This window comes from Macrobrachium rosenbergii, chromosome 47, assembly GCF_040412425.1.
Source record: "Macrobrachium rosenbergii isolate ZJJX-2024 chromosome 47, ASM4041242v1, whole genome shotgun sequence".
In the NCBI taxonomy this organism is placed as follows: domain Eukaryota; kingdom Metazoa; phylum Arthropoda; class Malacostraca; order Decapoda; family Palaemonidae; genus Macrobrachium; species Macrobrachium rosenbergii.
Window position 1 is genome coordinate 20188972 of NC_089787.1, and position 17054 is coordinate 20206025.

Here is a 17054-nt window from a genome sequence, read left to right on the forward strand (position 1 = left end):
AACTGGAACTGCAATGATAATAATCTGGAAACTGGGCTTGAATGAAATCTGGAAACTGGAATTGAATAAATAATCTGGAAACTGGACTTGAATGGGCAATAATCTGGAAACTGGAACTGCAGTGATAATTATCTGGAAACTGGACTTGAATGGGCAATAGTGTGGGAACTGGAACTGCAATGATAATAATCTGGAAACTGGGCTTGAATGGGCAATAATGTTGAAACTGGAACTGCAGTGATCATAATCTGGAAACTAGAACTACAATGATAATAATCTGGAAATTGGACTTGAATGGGCAACAATCTGGAATCTGCAACTGCAGTGCCAATAATCCGGAAACTGGAACTGCACTGACAGTAATCTGTAACGGCACTGATATTAATCTGGAAACTGGAATTGTACTGGTACAGTCTGGAAATCTGTATCGCCTGATAATCTTTATGCTGAAACAGTATTGGTAAAAGTCTGGAAATTACTTTTACACTGAAAGTAATCTGGAAACTGGAGTTGATTAGAAAAGTATTCACCTGGAAATTAGTCTTGCATTGAAAGTAGCCTGGAAACTGGAACTGATTAACAGATTCACAAACATGAATATATTGGTTCATATACACAAACATGAATATATATATATATATATATATATATATATATATATATATATATATATATATATATATATATATATATTTATTTATTTTCATGTGTGTGTCTGTGAACCAAAAGAATGAAAAAGGTTTATGTTTTTTTAATCAATTCCAGTTTCCAGATTACTTTCAATTCAAGACTAATTTCCAGACTTTTGCCAATTTTGTTTCAGCATCCAGATTATCAGTGCGATACAAATTTCCAGACTGTACCAGTACAATTCCAGTTTCCAGATTATTGCCAATGTAAGTTCAGTTTCCAGATTATTGGCACTGCAGTTCCAGTTTCCACATTATTGCCATTGCAAGCTCAGTTTCAAGATTATTATCACTGTACAGTTTTCAGTTTCCAGGTTATTGCCCATTCAAGTCAACTTTCCAGATTATTGCCCATTCAAGTCAAGTTTTCAGCTTAATGTAAATGCAAGTCCACTTCCAGATTATTGCCCATTAAGTCCAGTTTCCAGTTTACTGTCAATGCAAGTCCAGTTCCCAGATTATTGCCCCTTCAAGTCCAGTTTCCAGTTTACTGTCAATGCAAGTTCAGTTCCCAGATTATTGCTAATGCACGTCCAATTTCCAGAATAACTGTCAATGCAGATTCAGTTTCCAGAATACTGTCAATGCAATTCAGCTTCCATTGTATTATACACCTCCTGGTTCCATTTTATCATCACTGGATTTTACAATCTTTGTGACTTGACACAGTTCCAGTTTCCAGAAGGTTATCACTTGTGTTCCAGTTTCCAGACGGTTAGCACTAGTGTTCCAGTTCCTTAATTACTGCAAGTCCACTGTCCAAAGTACTCCTGATGCAGTTCTAGAATACTGGCACTACATTTCTAGACTCTAGATTACCACCAGTGCAGCCCGACTTCTCATCACTGAGTTTCTATGTCCTTGTGACTGACAATGCAGTTCCAGCTTCCAAAACATTTGCAATGCAGTTCCAGCTTCCAAAATATTTGCAATGCAGTTCCAGCTTCCAAAATATTTGCAATGCAGTTCCAGCTTCCAAAATATTTGCAATGCACTTCCTGTTCCCAGAGTATTGGCAATGCCGTTCTCTTTCAAGGTTATCATTGCTGAAGTTTCAATATCCTGGTAATGCAATTTCTCGCAGAGGACAAGACCAGACCATTTGCCACAAAGTGCATCCATCTCCATATTCATTGGAATTATGGACGCGGAAAAAAAGAAGTCAACACAAAGTGAACTGAACTCAGTTTCATCTTTTTCCTCGGCTGCTCGATTCTGCATAATGCAAGGCATGACTTTGCATTCCCTTGATCTTGCAGGAGTTTCTTTTAAAATGAGAATGTCTCGCTTTCAAGACAGTAAGTATTTTTTTTATATTTTCCAGTGTTTTCGCATATTGTCGAGATAGAACAAGAAATTGAGAAAGCAAAGTCAATCCGACTTTATAAATGTAACTGATATTTATCTTTAAAGGCCACAATTTATATTGAAAAGGTTGAGGTTCGTGAATCTCTGCAGCTGGAATTTGCATGGAACGCTGCAACATTCCAGTGAAATGACCTCCTGGAAGTGGGAGGTTCATGAAACAGGGTGTGAGCAGATGCCTGAATAGGCAATTTGGTGCTAGAGAGAGAGAGAGAGAGCTGAGTATCAAGTGTTAACATTTTTCCTAGGAAGAAATCCACTTATCATCATCCTCTTTACATTTCCAACAGACCATCTTTCACCGCCCCATCTCACTTCATGATTTTCCTGCAATGCGTCTCTCTCTCTCTCTCTCTCTCTCTCTCTCTCTCTCTCTCTCTCTCTCTCTCTCTCCAGCCAGCCAGTTATTAGACGATAATCAAAGAAGCCCGAATATTCTGGGTCTTCATCTTCTTGCCTGGTATGGGAATATAACCCGATTGATCTCTTTTGGCTGGCGAAGATCAAAGTCAATACGTTGCCTGGTAGATAGATTCTGCCCTACTTGTCTCTCGTCTGAATGACATCCTGATCACCACTCTCCTACTCGACCCTCCTCCTGCTCCTGCTGCTGCTGCTAGCTGACTTTTTGGTTAGAGCTTCTTCTTCTTCTTCTTCTTCTTCTTCTTCTTCTTCTTCTTCTTCTTCTTCTTCTTCTTCTTCTTCTTCTGAGGGAGGGTTTTTGAGAGGCTTCGCCAGGTAAGAGTCTCTGCTGTGGGCGTCTGAGAAATGGTTACACCCTGTGGAATATTACATTGTTCTGTTTGTGATTCTTCTTCTTCTTCTTCTTCTTCTTCTTCTCCTGAGGGAGGGTTTTTTGAGGGAGGGTTTTTGAGAGGCTTCGTCAGGCAGGAGTCTCTACAGTGGGCGTCTGTGAAATGGTTACACCCTGTGGAATGGTACATTGTTCTTCTTCTTCTTCTTCTTCTCCTGAGTCATTGTGGTCTTCTTCTTCTTCTTCTCCTGAGTCTCTACTGTGTCTTGTTCTTCTTCTTCTTCTTCTTCTCCTGAGTCTCTGCTGTGGGCGTCTGTGAAATGGCTACCAAACACTATGAAATGGTACATTTTTCTGTTTGTGAAAGGGGTTGGTGGTTTTAAAAATCGGTCCTCTTTGTGAAATATTTCCTTTTTTTGTGAAATTTAGCCTTTTTTGTGAAGATGACCCACTTAGTGTAGTTTCCCCTCCCTGTGAAATGGCTACTTTGTGAAATGACCCTTCTCTGCAAGTGAAATTCCCCGGCCTTTTTGATGCACCTCCTTTCTGAAATGGCTCTTTTCTGCAAGTGAAATTCCACGCTCTTTTTGATGTACCTCCTTTGTGAAATAACCCTTTTCAGCAAGTGAAATTCCACGCTCTTTTTGATGTACCTCCTTTGTGAAATAGCCCTTTTCAGCAAGTGAAATTCCACTCTCTTTTTGATGTACCTCCTTTGTGAAATAGCCCTCTTCAGCAAGTGAAATTCCCCTCTTGGTGATGTGCCTCCTTTGAAAAATTGCTATCACAGTGAAATCGCCTTTTCTTAATGAAATACTCATTTATACAATCTCCAGTCCTCTGGGAGACGGTACGAAAAACTGCTTTACAGAAATGAAATGGCTGAATGCTATGAAGCGTTTCTATTGCAAGTGGGTTAATAGGAGCTTTATTCATGCGAGGTTACCCATCCAATCAAAGACCAGAGAAACGAAACTAATACTTAAAGAGAAATGTTTACGAGTTCTTGATAAAAGGAGGTTTTAAATTAATCCAAACGATTCATATATCTATATAGATTTAAATATGCATATATATGTGTGTGTGAGTGTGTACATATTTACTTTTATTCACCAACCAAGTTTTCAACCAATGTGCTAATTACCAACGTCCTAACAGCCAATCACGAGCAAAGACAAAACACAGACAGAACAAAGACACTCACTTCTTCTTCTTCTTCTTCTTTTCTTCTTCTTCTTCTTCTTCTTCTTCTTCTTCTTCTCTTAATTTCCCACATTTCATTTCAGTGGTGATTCAATGTTTGCGTAGCTGCGCCTCTCTGTTTGTCTATAAGTGATTGAGGAAGGGAGGGAGGGAGGGGGCGCGCGCGCGCGGGAGCATACGGAGGCGCTTCCAAGGGGCTTCTTTATATCAGGCCCGAGAATAAGGGGGCTTCTGTTTCAGCCCTCTGCCGACGGAGGCGCCTTTGCGGTTCCTGATGATAAGGAGGCCCTTTTGATTAATCATTCCTCTCCTTCGATCGGGAGAGATTCTGCGCAGGGTTGGGAGAGGTCCTGCGTAGGATTGGGAGAGATCCTGCGTAGGATTGGGAGAGGTCCTGCGTAGGATTGGGAGAGGTCCTGCGTAGGATTGATAGAGATCCTGCGCAGGACTGACAGAGATCCTGCTCAGGAATAGGACTGAATAGGACAGAGATCTGCGCAGGATTGACAGAGATCTGAATAGGACTGACAGAGATCTGAATAGGACTGACAGAGATCTGCGCAGGATTGAAAGAGATCCTGCGCAGGATTGAAAGAGATCCTGCACAGGATTTTCATAGGATGATCGTTTCTCTCCTTCGACTGACAGAGATGCAGCGCAAGATTGACAGGGACCCTGCGCAGGATTGACAGAGATCCTGCATAGGATTGACGGAGATCCTGCGTAGGATTGACAGAGATCCTGCGTAGGATTGACAGGGATCCTGCTAAGGATTGACAGGGATCATGCGTAGGATTGACAGGGATCATGCCTATAGGATTGACAGAGATCCTGCATAGGATTGACAGGGATCCTGCATAGTATTGACAAAGATCCTGCGTAGGATTGACAGGGATCTTGCGTAGGATTGACAGAGATGCTGCACAGGATTGAAAGAGATCATGCGCAGGATTGAGAGAGATGTTACGCAGGATTGAAACAGATCCAGCGCAGGATTGAGAGATCCTGCGCAGGACTGAAACAGATCCAGCGCAGGACTGACAAAGACCCTTCACAGGATTTTCATAGTATGATCACTTCTCTCCTTCGACTGACAGAGACCGTGCGTAGGATTTTCATAGGATAATTCACTTCTGATGGCTGTCTTCAATCCTCTCTATCTTCTTCAATCCTCTCAATCTTCTATCTATCTATCTTCTCACTGACTTCATTCAAAGGCAACTATAAATCCTCTCTCCTCATCCTTCCCATCTCCCCCCCCCTCTCATCCATCGGGCAACTGGTTCTATTCTATCTACATTTAAGCTTGAGAACCGCTGGACTTCAAATCGGGGAAATATAGCTACTTTACCCGTCTGTGAAGGTATGGGTGTTGCAGCCTCATCCCCAAATTAAATACCACATTCAGTTGCTACAACCATTGTTAATATTATTATTATTATTATTATTAAAATCAGGGAACACGGGAGATGGTAGAAAGTTCCATATTTTGGAACTGAATGACTTGAAATGCTGATCCTTGAGTTGGCGAATTCCATGGAGTCCACAGAGAAACTACATACCCTTTTCTAGCCCAGATCTGAAGGAGGGCTGAAGGAGGGGCTGAAAACCACGAGGGAAAAGACACGGAAGAAGGGAGAGACTTCCAAAGCTTGGCAGTGGTGGGGAAAAAAAACCCATTTGCTGGAACATATAAAAGAAAACTTACCAAAGAATAGATTTATTGACTTGACAAACAAACAGTCGAAAAGCGAGAGAGAGAGAGAGAGAGAGAGAGAGAGAGAGAGAGAGAGAGAGAGAGAGGGCTTTCCCTACCCTTTGGGCAAAAGAACAACAAGGGTTTCAGGGAGTTTGAAAAAAATGACTCACTGATGATTTCCTCCCCTTCCGAGAGAGAAGAGAGAACAAGGCTTTCCCTCCCCCTTGAAAAGAACAACAAGGCTTTCAGGAGGTTTGAAAAGAAAAAATTACTAAATGATGATTTCGACAACCAAAGCGCTTCCAGAGAGAGAGAGAGAGAGAGAGAGAGAGAGAGAGAGAGAGAGAGAGCTTCCCCCCCCTAATCAGGCAGAGGAGCAACAAAGGGTTTCAGGGGGTTGAGGAAGGGGGGGCCGAATAGAAACAGCCACTTCACAAAGATCGTCAGAGGGCCTTTGTTGTGATCGCCGCTGGATATCTGTCTATCTATCTATCTATCTATCCCCTTCGATCTCTTTCCCCCCCACCCCCTTCCCTCCTACCCCTATAGGACCTCAGCCCAATTCCCCTTCCCCCTCTGCAAAGGTCTTTTATTGGACTCCAGCTTCGAAATGACTGGGGAACTTGGCGATAGCACTTTCATTGGACTCCAGCCTCGAAATGATTGGGTAATTTGGCAATAGCATTTCCTCCGTTTACAATAGGACTCCAAATAGCGGATCCTTCTTCCTGAGAATCCTACTTAGAGGCAGGAAGTAGAGACAGTAAAAAGGTCTGAAAGGCGTAACAGGAGGAAAACCTCGCGGTTGCACTATAAAACAATTGTCAGGAAGAAAGAGAATATGAACGGAGGTGCAGTAAAAAGAATGACGGGATTGCAGCTATAGGGGTCTTGGAAGGGACGCTGGAAAGATTCCTAAGTCATGCCTACAGTGCGCCGCGTGAGGTGCACTGAATAATGACATCTGAGAAGGCTCCTAAAATCTCTACATGTACAAAAGGAGTGACGACACGAATCCTCGACGATAATTATTCATTATAGCCCCACAACCCCGAGATTAACGAACGGTACCTGGTGGGAGGCAGCCTGTGCAAGGCTGCAGCCATTGCAAAGCAACGCACAGAGCGGCAATCTCAACCCCAAAACAATTCAGAACTTGAAGACAGCCGCAGAGAGCTGAGAAAATGTTTGGTTCTTCGGCGCCAGCGACCCGCGAGGAAAAGCCATTCATAAGAGGCGGTTTCAATCGATTGTTTCTTTTCCAAATAAGGGGCGTTCCGCCTCTCTGTGTGTCTTTAGCTTTCCTTGGCTCCACGGCTCCGCGGAACCGGCATCCTTTACCTATCAAGTCTGTCTACAAATGGCTTGGCTGGGATTCGGAGGGTGATTGGCACTGATGCCGTATTTCCTGAATCGCGTTCGAACTTTTCGGGAAAATGGGGGATGATTTGGTATAGATGTGGCATTTTTTCTTTTTTTTGCGGCGTTGCCAGTTCCTCGTGTATGGATGATTCAGGCACAGTTAAATACAATGATCAAAACATTATAGTTGGATCTTGCTGTGCATTTATCATATTGCTCAATGCAAAATTTTACTAAAAGTATATACACATACATACACATATATATATAAATATATATATTATACATGTGTATTATGTATGTATATATATATATACTATATATATACATGTGTGTGTGTGTATATATATATATATATATATATATATATATATATATATATATATATATATATATATATACATAAATATATATATATACATATATAAATATAAATTGAATATATGCAAATATGTATCGGACATCAACAAATACAATGACCAATTTCTTAATATCATTTTCATTTTATTCTATCTTTCCCAATTTGCGTGAACAATACCAATAACATTTATAATAACCCTAATCGGAACAAAATAAAAAACAACTAAACAACCACAATAATAATAATAATGAAAATAATAATAATAATAATAATAATAATAATAATAATAATAATAATAATAATAATAATAATAATAACGAAATTAAAGCACTAAAACCTCCCCCCCCCTTCCCTACAACAATCCCCACCCAGAAAGGGGCAGGAAGGGAAGGGGGGAGGGGGGGGTGGTGTTGCAGGGACCGACGAGCGAGGCTTCCAAAATGCTTGGACCCTCCTCAATTATTTAGAGGGCCAGGTCCCCGCGGGATCGATAGTGAACAGGGCTAAGTCTCTCGACTCTCCATCCGTTTGTCGAGACTTATGTAATGCAGAGGTGGGTAATTCTCACCCCTCCATGCGGAATTCGGCATTGCTTTCCGATGCTCCGGGGAGTCACCTGCTCTGTCACTCACTCACTCACTCACGCTCTGCCTGCCGGGACGTTCACCCGCCGAGGGGCGGTCTTACAAAGCTTGCTTGTGCTGGGTGGCATGACGGTTAAAATCTGTATGTGTTTATGTATGTGTGTATATATATATATATGTATGTATATATATATATATATCTATGTATTTACATTTATATATAAATATACTCTGCCTGCTGGGACGTTAACCCATAAAAGCGGTCTTCTGAAGCTTGCTTTTGCTAGGTGGCGTGACAGTTTACAATTTGTATGTGTTTATATATATATATATATATATATATATATATATATATATATATATATATATATATATATATATACTGTATATATATATATCTACATATTTACATTTACATATAAATATACTCCATCTGCAAGGCTGCTGACACCCAGATGGTGATACTATGAAGTTTGCTTGGGCATGACAGTTAAAATTTGTACGTGTTTATAAATATATATATATATATATATATATATATATATATATATATATATATATATATATATATATATATATATATTATAAATTTATATATAATGTATATATACATTTATATATAAATATACTCCGTCTGCAAGGTTGCTGACACCCAGACAGCGATAATATGGAGCTTGATTGTGCTAGGTGGTATAAAGGTTAAAGCTGGTATTTATATGCATACATATATGAATATATATATAAATGTATATATAATAAACATACATATACATAAATATATATATATACACACATATATTTACATATGCATATACACGAACAACCACTGGAAAAGTGAAAATTACAGACCAGGTTCCAAGTGCTTTCGTGCATTACTGACGCTTCTTCGGGGGTACGCAGAAGTGCCAGGTACCTGGTCTTTAATTTAAGCTTTTCCAGTGGTTATCTACGTTTATATTTGCTAAGTGCAGTTTGGTGACTTATTCTGATACACACACACACATACACATATATATATATATATATATATATATATATATATATATATATATATATATATATATATATATATATATATATATATAAAAATAATATTTGTAAACAGATAAAAACCATTGTAAAACCATTGTGGCCATTAGAGAGAGAGAGAGAGAGAGAGAGAGAGAGAGAGAGAGAGAGAGAGAGAGAGAGAGAGAGAGAGAATTTTCTTTCAAATTCATATATCTTTTTCAGATTTAACTAACAAAAATACCTGTCATTAATCATTAATTCTGTATATATAATTATATATATATATATATATATAAAATATATATATATATATATATATATATATATATATATATATATATATATATATATATATATATATATATATATATATATATATAAAGTATATATTTAATCTATTCCATTTACAAGAGCAAATCAGTGCTACCAGCATGACTTGAAGATTTGGGCAAAAAGGACCGACCTCGCGACGGCAAAAGCACCGTCGCCGTCAGTCAACCCACCAATCACTGCATGGGAGTGTCTTTCTCCCCAACTTTCGCCAACCAATCAATAACGGGCCAGCAAGGTGAGCATGTGACGTCACCCACAAGCAGCCAATGGACGAGGCCGCCGACGAAGACGCAAGTCGTGACGTCACTGCAGATACAACCAATCGATAGTGTGGGTAGTTAATTGTGACGTCACCGTGGGAAATTGCACAGGTATACATACCAGGGGTTTTTGCAGTCAGGTCTCACCCTCCCTCAGGGGACACACGCGCACGCACGCACTCTGCTCATGTCTCTCTCTCTCTCTCTCTCTCTCTCTCTTTCGGACCTCCTGGATTTACCGGGTTTGCCTAAAGCAGAACTTGACGGTTGCACATGCAGAAAGAGAGAGAGAGAAGAGAGATTTATAAAGAGAGAGAGAGAGAGAGAAAATAAATATATATATATATATAAATATATATAATATATATATATAAATATAAATAAAAAAAGAGAGAGAGAAATATATAAATGAGAAAAAATTATAAGAGAGAGAGAGAGAGAGAGAGAGAGAATAAAAAGACAGATATACAGATTTAGAGTATAGATATAAAAAGATAAAAAAATTGAGAGAAAAAATATATATGTATAATATAGAGAGAGAGAGAGAGAGAGAGAGAGAGAGAGAGAGAGAGAGAGAGAGAGAGAGAGAGAGAGAGAGAGAAATTTATTAAAGGGAGAGACAGACAGACAGAGAGTAAGAGAGAGAGAGAAACTGAGAGGGAGAAAAATAAATATAAAAGAGAGAGAGAGAGAGAGAGAGAGAGAGAGAGAGAGAGAGAGAGAGAGAGAGAGAGAGAGAGAGAGAATGTTTTTCTTATCACGGCAAAACATCACTTACGGTTTAACCATGCGGGCTGGTGTGTGTACGAGCGACACATGAGGTCACATGTGTGCCAAGTATATACACGCACACGTACCTATGTGAGAGAGAGAGAGAGAGAGAGAGAGAGAGAGAGAGAGAGAGAGAGAGAGAGAGAGAGAGAGCTTTAAACGACACAGCACAAATAACGATTGCTCAGTCGGGCGAACTGAGTCCTTGATCGGTGTCCTTGAATTTCGACAGGACTACACCCATTCAACCCAGCCGGGACCTCATTGCCTGCATTGAGAGAGAGAGAGAGAGAGAGAGAGAGAGAGAGAGAGAGAGAGAGAGAGAGAGAGAGAGAGAGAGAGAGAGAGAGAACTTTAATATTTTCCTAAAAAGAAAAATTCAATGATTCAATTGAGTGTAGTTTTGAATAGGTTACACCCAAGCGTTTGTGTGTGTGTGAGAGAGAGAGAGAGAGAGAGAGAGAGAGAGAGAGAGAGAGAGAGAGAGAGAGAGAGAGAGAGAGAAAGTCTTAATATTTTCCTAAGAAGAATAATTCAATTAGTGTAGTTTTGAATAGGTTACACAAAAGCGTTTGTGTGTGTGTGTGTGTGTGTGTGAGAGAGAGAGAGAGAGAGAGAGAGAGAGAGAGAGAGAGAGAGAGAGAGAGAGAGCAGCAATCAACCTGCCTGTTTACCAAGCAAAACAGTCCATCCAGATCATCTTTGTTCACTCAGGACACATTTTATTGTCCTGGCCGAAATGGACGGAGAAGGAACCGCCCCAGGGCGCAGGTGATTTTGGGGAGGGGGGGGCGGGGGGTGGGTGGGTTTATTTACATCTTCCAAGAAAGAGAGAGAGAGAGAGAGAGAGAGACCATTGGTCCTGTTCAGTCCTGTAAATATAGACAGGACTGTAGAGTGTAATTTGTAAGTTTACACACACACACATACACGCAGAAACATTTATAATAAAAATACATACATACATATATATGTGCAGTGGCACTCAGGTTCCAGCTTCTTTTACGACTTGTCCGGCCTAGTGGGCAGCGCCCTTGCCTTTCAATTGGACGACCCGGGTTCGATCCTGACGTGAGTCAGAAATCTATTTCTGTTCCACACGCGATTGTGTGTTGATTATTTCTATATATATATATATAAAATATATTGTCTTTAAGATATATAACGACCCGTTTTGTACTTCCAAGACATCTTCCTCCTCCTCCTCCTCCTCCTCCTCCTCCTCCTCCCACTCCGACAGCATTCCCACTCCTCCCCCTTTTCGTAATATGCTTACGTAAAACACCTTCCAGGTTTCCCTGGAAAGATCACGGGAGCGTACTCTTCCGTTCCAGGGGTCCTGCCTGGGACACGATCATAACAGCATCCTGCCAATTAGGTCTCCCGGAGATGATGATGATGAAGGATGAAGGTGATTATGATGAATAATGACTGATGATGAATAATGATGAATAATGATGAATGATGGTGAATAATAATTGATGATGATGATAATGAATGATGATGATATGATGGCGAATGATGATGATAATGATGATGAATAATGATGAATACTGAAGAATAATGAAGAATTACGATGATGATAATGATGAATAATGAAGAATGATGATGATGATGACAATAATGATGAAAATAATGATGATGATGATGATAAAGATAATGAATGACGATGACAAGGATGATGAATGATGATGATAGTGATGAATAACGATGAATGATAACAATGATGAATGATGAAGAATGATGATGATGATAATAATGATGAAAGACGATGATGTTAATGATAATGATGCTGATGATGATGATGATGCTTGATAATGAATAATGACGATGATGATAGCCAATGAAAATGGATTTTAATGATGAAAGATGATAAGTGCTGATGAACCTGACAGATGATGATGACGATGATCATTAAGGATGATGAATAACCCCCAATGATGACAATGAATGTTGTTCTATCATGACAATGATGAACAATGAAGGAGTTAATCTGATGGAAGAGATGATGTTAGAGAGATGTTGATAATGAATGCTGATGATGATGATGCTTGATGATGAATGATGACGATGATGATGAATAATGATACAGATAATGATGATAATGATGAATAATGATGGATGATGAATAACGATGATGATGATAATGGTAAATGATGATGATGATGATATTGATGAATAATGAAGAATGATGATGATGATGATGTTGATAATGATGAAAGATGATAATGATAATGATGATGAATGATGATGATATTTGATGAAACAGACTTTACGCCAAAGGCCAAGTGCTGGGAACCTACAGTATGACGAGGTCATTCGGTGCCCAAAAGGAAATGAAAATGGTTCTATCAGTGTACTTTTGAAGAAGTTACGCCTGAGAGAGAGAGAGAGAGAGAGAGAGAGAGAGAGAGAGAGAGAGAGAGACAAAAAGTATGGTTCAACAGTTACACCTTGAAGAGTTACACCTGAGAGAGAGAGAGAGAGAGAGAGAGAGAGAGAGAGAGAGAGAGAGAGAGAGAGAAAAACATGGTTCAATCAGTGTAATTTTGAAGGAGTTACACCTGAGAGAGAGAGAGAGAGAGAGAGAGAGAGAGAGAGAGAGAGAGAGAGAGAGAGTACTTTTGAACAGTTAACCTGAGAGAGAGAGAGAGAGAGAGAGAGAGAGAGAGAGAGAGAGAGAGAGAGAGAGAGAGAGAGAGAGAGAGAGCAAAAACAGTATGGTTCAATCAGTGTAATTTTGAAGAAGTTACACCTGTGAGAGAGAGAGAGAGAGAGAGAGAGAGAGAGAGAGAGAGAGAGAGAGAGAGAGAGAGAGAGAGAGATCCTAGCGGCAAGCAACTGCAATCAAAAAAAAAAAAAATGGCCCCAAAACAAACAACAAAACTATGAAAACTGCAGCTCCAGAGTCGTGCGTCAGTACACCCCTTTTGCGTCCTGCGTCGTGAGTCATGTCTGTCCCCTGTTACCTAAGACGCACAATCGTCAAGGAGCTCCGTAAGTGCTTAGCTCCACTTTTTTTTTTTTTTTTCCAAAGTGTGAAGTTGGCTCCATTCTACATCTTTCCAGAAGCCCTTCAAGGGTCGCAGACAGCTATTTCTGTCTATATTTAAACGCCAGAAGAAGAAGAACATTAACTTTACGACAATCAATTCCTCTCTCTCTCTCTCTCTCTCTCTCTCTCTCTCTCTCTCTCTTTGGTGTAACCTATTCATATGTACAGTGAGTGAATTATATTTTTATATATTTCTCTCTCTCTTGGTGGTAACATTCAAAAATATGCATAGTTTATAACTTTTATTTACTCTCTCTGTCTCTCTCTCTCTCTCTGTCTCTCTCTCTCTGGGTGTAACCTATTCAAAACTACACTGATTAAATCATACTGTTTTATACTCTCTCTCTCTCTCTTAGATATAACATTCAAAACCACACTGAATGAATCACTTTTTTGTACTCTCTATCTCTCTCTCTCTCTTAGCCGTAACATACTCAAAAGGACACTGAGTGAATAATATAATACCCTCTCTCTCTCTCTCTCTCTCTCTCTCTCTCTCTCTCTCTCTCTCTCTCTCTCTCTCTCTCCCCCCGTTTCACTTGGGTGTAATCTATTCAGGGGAGCACTAAGTGAATCCGATACTTTTTTGTTCTTTGTATAAGTCGGCTCGCCTCAAACTGCTCAATTATCCAATCAAAAAAGGTCGACCCATTGATAAAAAAAAAAGCACCACACCTTAACTCGGCTCCAAGAATTTCTCGTGCAAATATTATTATTATTATTATTATTATTATTACTGAAGTGCCTTGCTACTAGATAATGCACACGGAAGTGCAGAAACTTTGATAATATTCATAATCATAATATCGATGATTGTTCTGTCATTCAAGACATCACTGGTCGTAAGGTTTACCAAAATAAAAATAATTATAATACAAATAATTATTATTGTCACATCAAACAGCAACGACCTTAAAGTTTTACCACCTACTGAAAGCTGCAAGAACAACAAATTGAGACAAATAATCAAACAAAAACACAAAGAAATTTGGTGTAAACAGGTCAATAGGTCAGTGAGTAGGGGGTCTGAATACCAAAGAAGATTCGACCTCGCCTACGGATGACCAATTTCAAACTAATAAACCATGAAGCGTTTGAATAAGTTTGTGGGGAGGGTTAAGGTCAGTCAGTTCACTGGCCTATTTCTCTCTATTTTTATCTAATGTGCTTCTTAAGGAGTGTAAGGTTTGCCTAGGGGCTACAGTCAGGGGTGGCCAGCCCCGTCGACCTCTTCGTGAGAAAGGTTTTTTTTCTTTTTGGCGTTAGGTGTGCAATTGTTTCTGTTTGGGGCAATGAATGATCTTGTTCTTTTTAGGGGCGGTAATGACCATCGCTACTGAGACGCCAGTTAGCAAGGATGTGTATATATATATATATATATATATATATATATATATATATATATATATATATATATATAGAGAGAGAGAGAGAGAGAGAGAGAGAGAGAGAGAGAGAGAGAGAGAGAGTATTTTGACAAGATTTAAATAAAAACAAAAACTGAGGCTTATCGCAAAATGAAACAAATGGCCCCTTACATATATATATATATATATATATATATATATATATATATATACATATACATATATATTACTCTAGCAGTTTGAATCAACAGTCTGAACTGGTTCTCATAAAACACAAAACTTCAAAAACAAAAAAACTTTTGGTTGAAACTTTCTTGTAAGACCTCAGTGGTACGGATTTATGCCTCCCTCTGATTTCCAGCTAACAGGATGCATTTCCCGGCCAAAGCTAACTACTATGAGCATCCACCTGAAACGACCTGATCCGGTTAACCGTCCGGATCTGTAGTAAATCTTCTTGTTGATCTATATAAAATGGCTGAATCTTGCGATTAAACATAATGGTTCAGGCTTCCGGTTCATATTCTATAAGGTCACTGGATCTGGAGCCATCTCAGGATCCTTGTCCAGCCTACAGAATATACTTTAAATCCCTAAACCTTCAGATTATCAGCTATAAATCCTTCGATACCTGTTTGACAAAAATTGAAAAGGTTCCTGGGTTGGGGTCTGTCTAAAAAATGTGGCATTCATATCAGTGCTTGGATCGACTCTAGAATCGATATGACTTTCCGTTGGCCCACACCTCATCCCTCAAAAACCTGATTTAAACCCGCCAATACCATTTTGACAGAAAGAAACAAAAGTCCTTAAAATCTAAGTAAGCTTTACGGGCTCTCAAATTTTATGCAATATCTTATGGTAACAAGTAGTGTAATAGGTTAAGTTATACTAAGGATATCTTATGATAACCCCTGGAGCAATAGGGGTAGGTTAATTTAGGAGATATGTTCTGGTAACAACTAGAATACTAGGTTAAGTTATACTAGAGACATCTTATGATAACCCCTACAGTACTAGGTTAGATTAGGTTAAGAGATATCTTTTGGCAACAACGATAGCCCTAGGATATGTTACATATATCTTAAAGTAACAACTACAGTACCAGGTCTGGTTAGGTTAAGAGATATCGTATGGTAACAATTATAGTACAATGTTTGGTTAAGTTAAGAGATAGGTTCGGCTAGGTTCGCTTAGCTTACAGATACCATAAGGTAACAACTGGTTAGGTTAAGTTATGTTAGAGATATCTTACGGCAACAATTATAGTACTAGGTTAAATTAGGTGAAGAGATATCCTGTGGTAACATCTACACCACTGGGTTGGGTTAGGGTAAGAGATATCACTAGTTAACAAGTCGGTTTGATTAGGTCAGGCTAGGTTAGAGACATATCACAAGGTACCAACTAGGTTAGGTTAGGTTAAGAGATATCCTATGATAACAACAGTGGGTTAGTTTAGGCTAGGGTTGGGTTGGGTTAGGCTAGGCTAGGCTGGCTGGGTTAGTTAGTTTAGGTTAGGTTGGGCTAAGGTTAGGTTAGATTAGGCTAAGTTCTTCTGCAGGTACTCACCCTTTCTCCATCATCATCGTCTTCCTCGGGGTCATAGGTCTCCGCGAAGACAGACTTCCTTCGGGTGAACCGGTTGAGTGGAGGCTCTGGGGAAGAAAGAGAGAGAAAATTAATTGATCTGATGGGAAAATAGACATTCTGCCTCTCAGACGTCTGAAGAACACGCTTTCTCTGAATTAAAGTTCTCAGACTCACAGAGAGAGAGAGAGAGAGAGAGAGAGAGAGAGAGAGAGAGAGAGAGAGAGAGAGAGAGAGAGAGAGAGAGACTTACACTAGAAATATAGATAAAATAAAACATACATAACTCATATGCAGAGAGAGAGAGAGAGAGAGAGAGAGAGAGAGAGAGAGAGAGAGACTTACACTAAAATATAGATGAAATAAAACATAAATAACTCATATGCAGAGAGAGAGAGAGAGAGAGAGAGAGAGAGAGAGAGAGAGAGAGAGAGAGAGAGAGAGAGAGAGAGACTTACACTAGAAATATAGATAAAATAAAACATACATAACTCATATGCAGAAGATACATAAAATAAAAAATAAAACATAAATAGCTCATATGCAGAGAGAGAGAGAGAGAGAGAGAGAGACTTACACTAGAAATATACATAAAATAAAACATAAATAGCTCATATGCAGAGAGAGAGAGAGAGAGAGAGAGAGAGAGA

General features: G+C 39.4%; 1 protein-coding gene across 6 annotated transcripts in view; it reads right to left on the bottom strand.

Moving 5' to 3' along the window:
- Nucleotides 1-17054, bottom strand: part of Pka-R2 (cAMP-dependent protein kinase type II regulatory subunit) — a 265110-nt gene that overhangs the window by 34316 nt on the left and 213740 nt on the right. For all 6 annotated transcript variants that reach the window (XM_067090126.1, XM_067090120.1, XM_067090121.1 and 3 more), the window contains one exon: nucleotides 16387-16472. In XM_067090126.1, the coding sequence (XP_066946227.1) occupies nucleotides 16387-16472 (86 nt within the window). The remainder of the gene's footprint in view (nucleotides 1-16386; nucleotides 16473-17054) is intronic.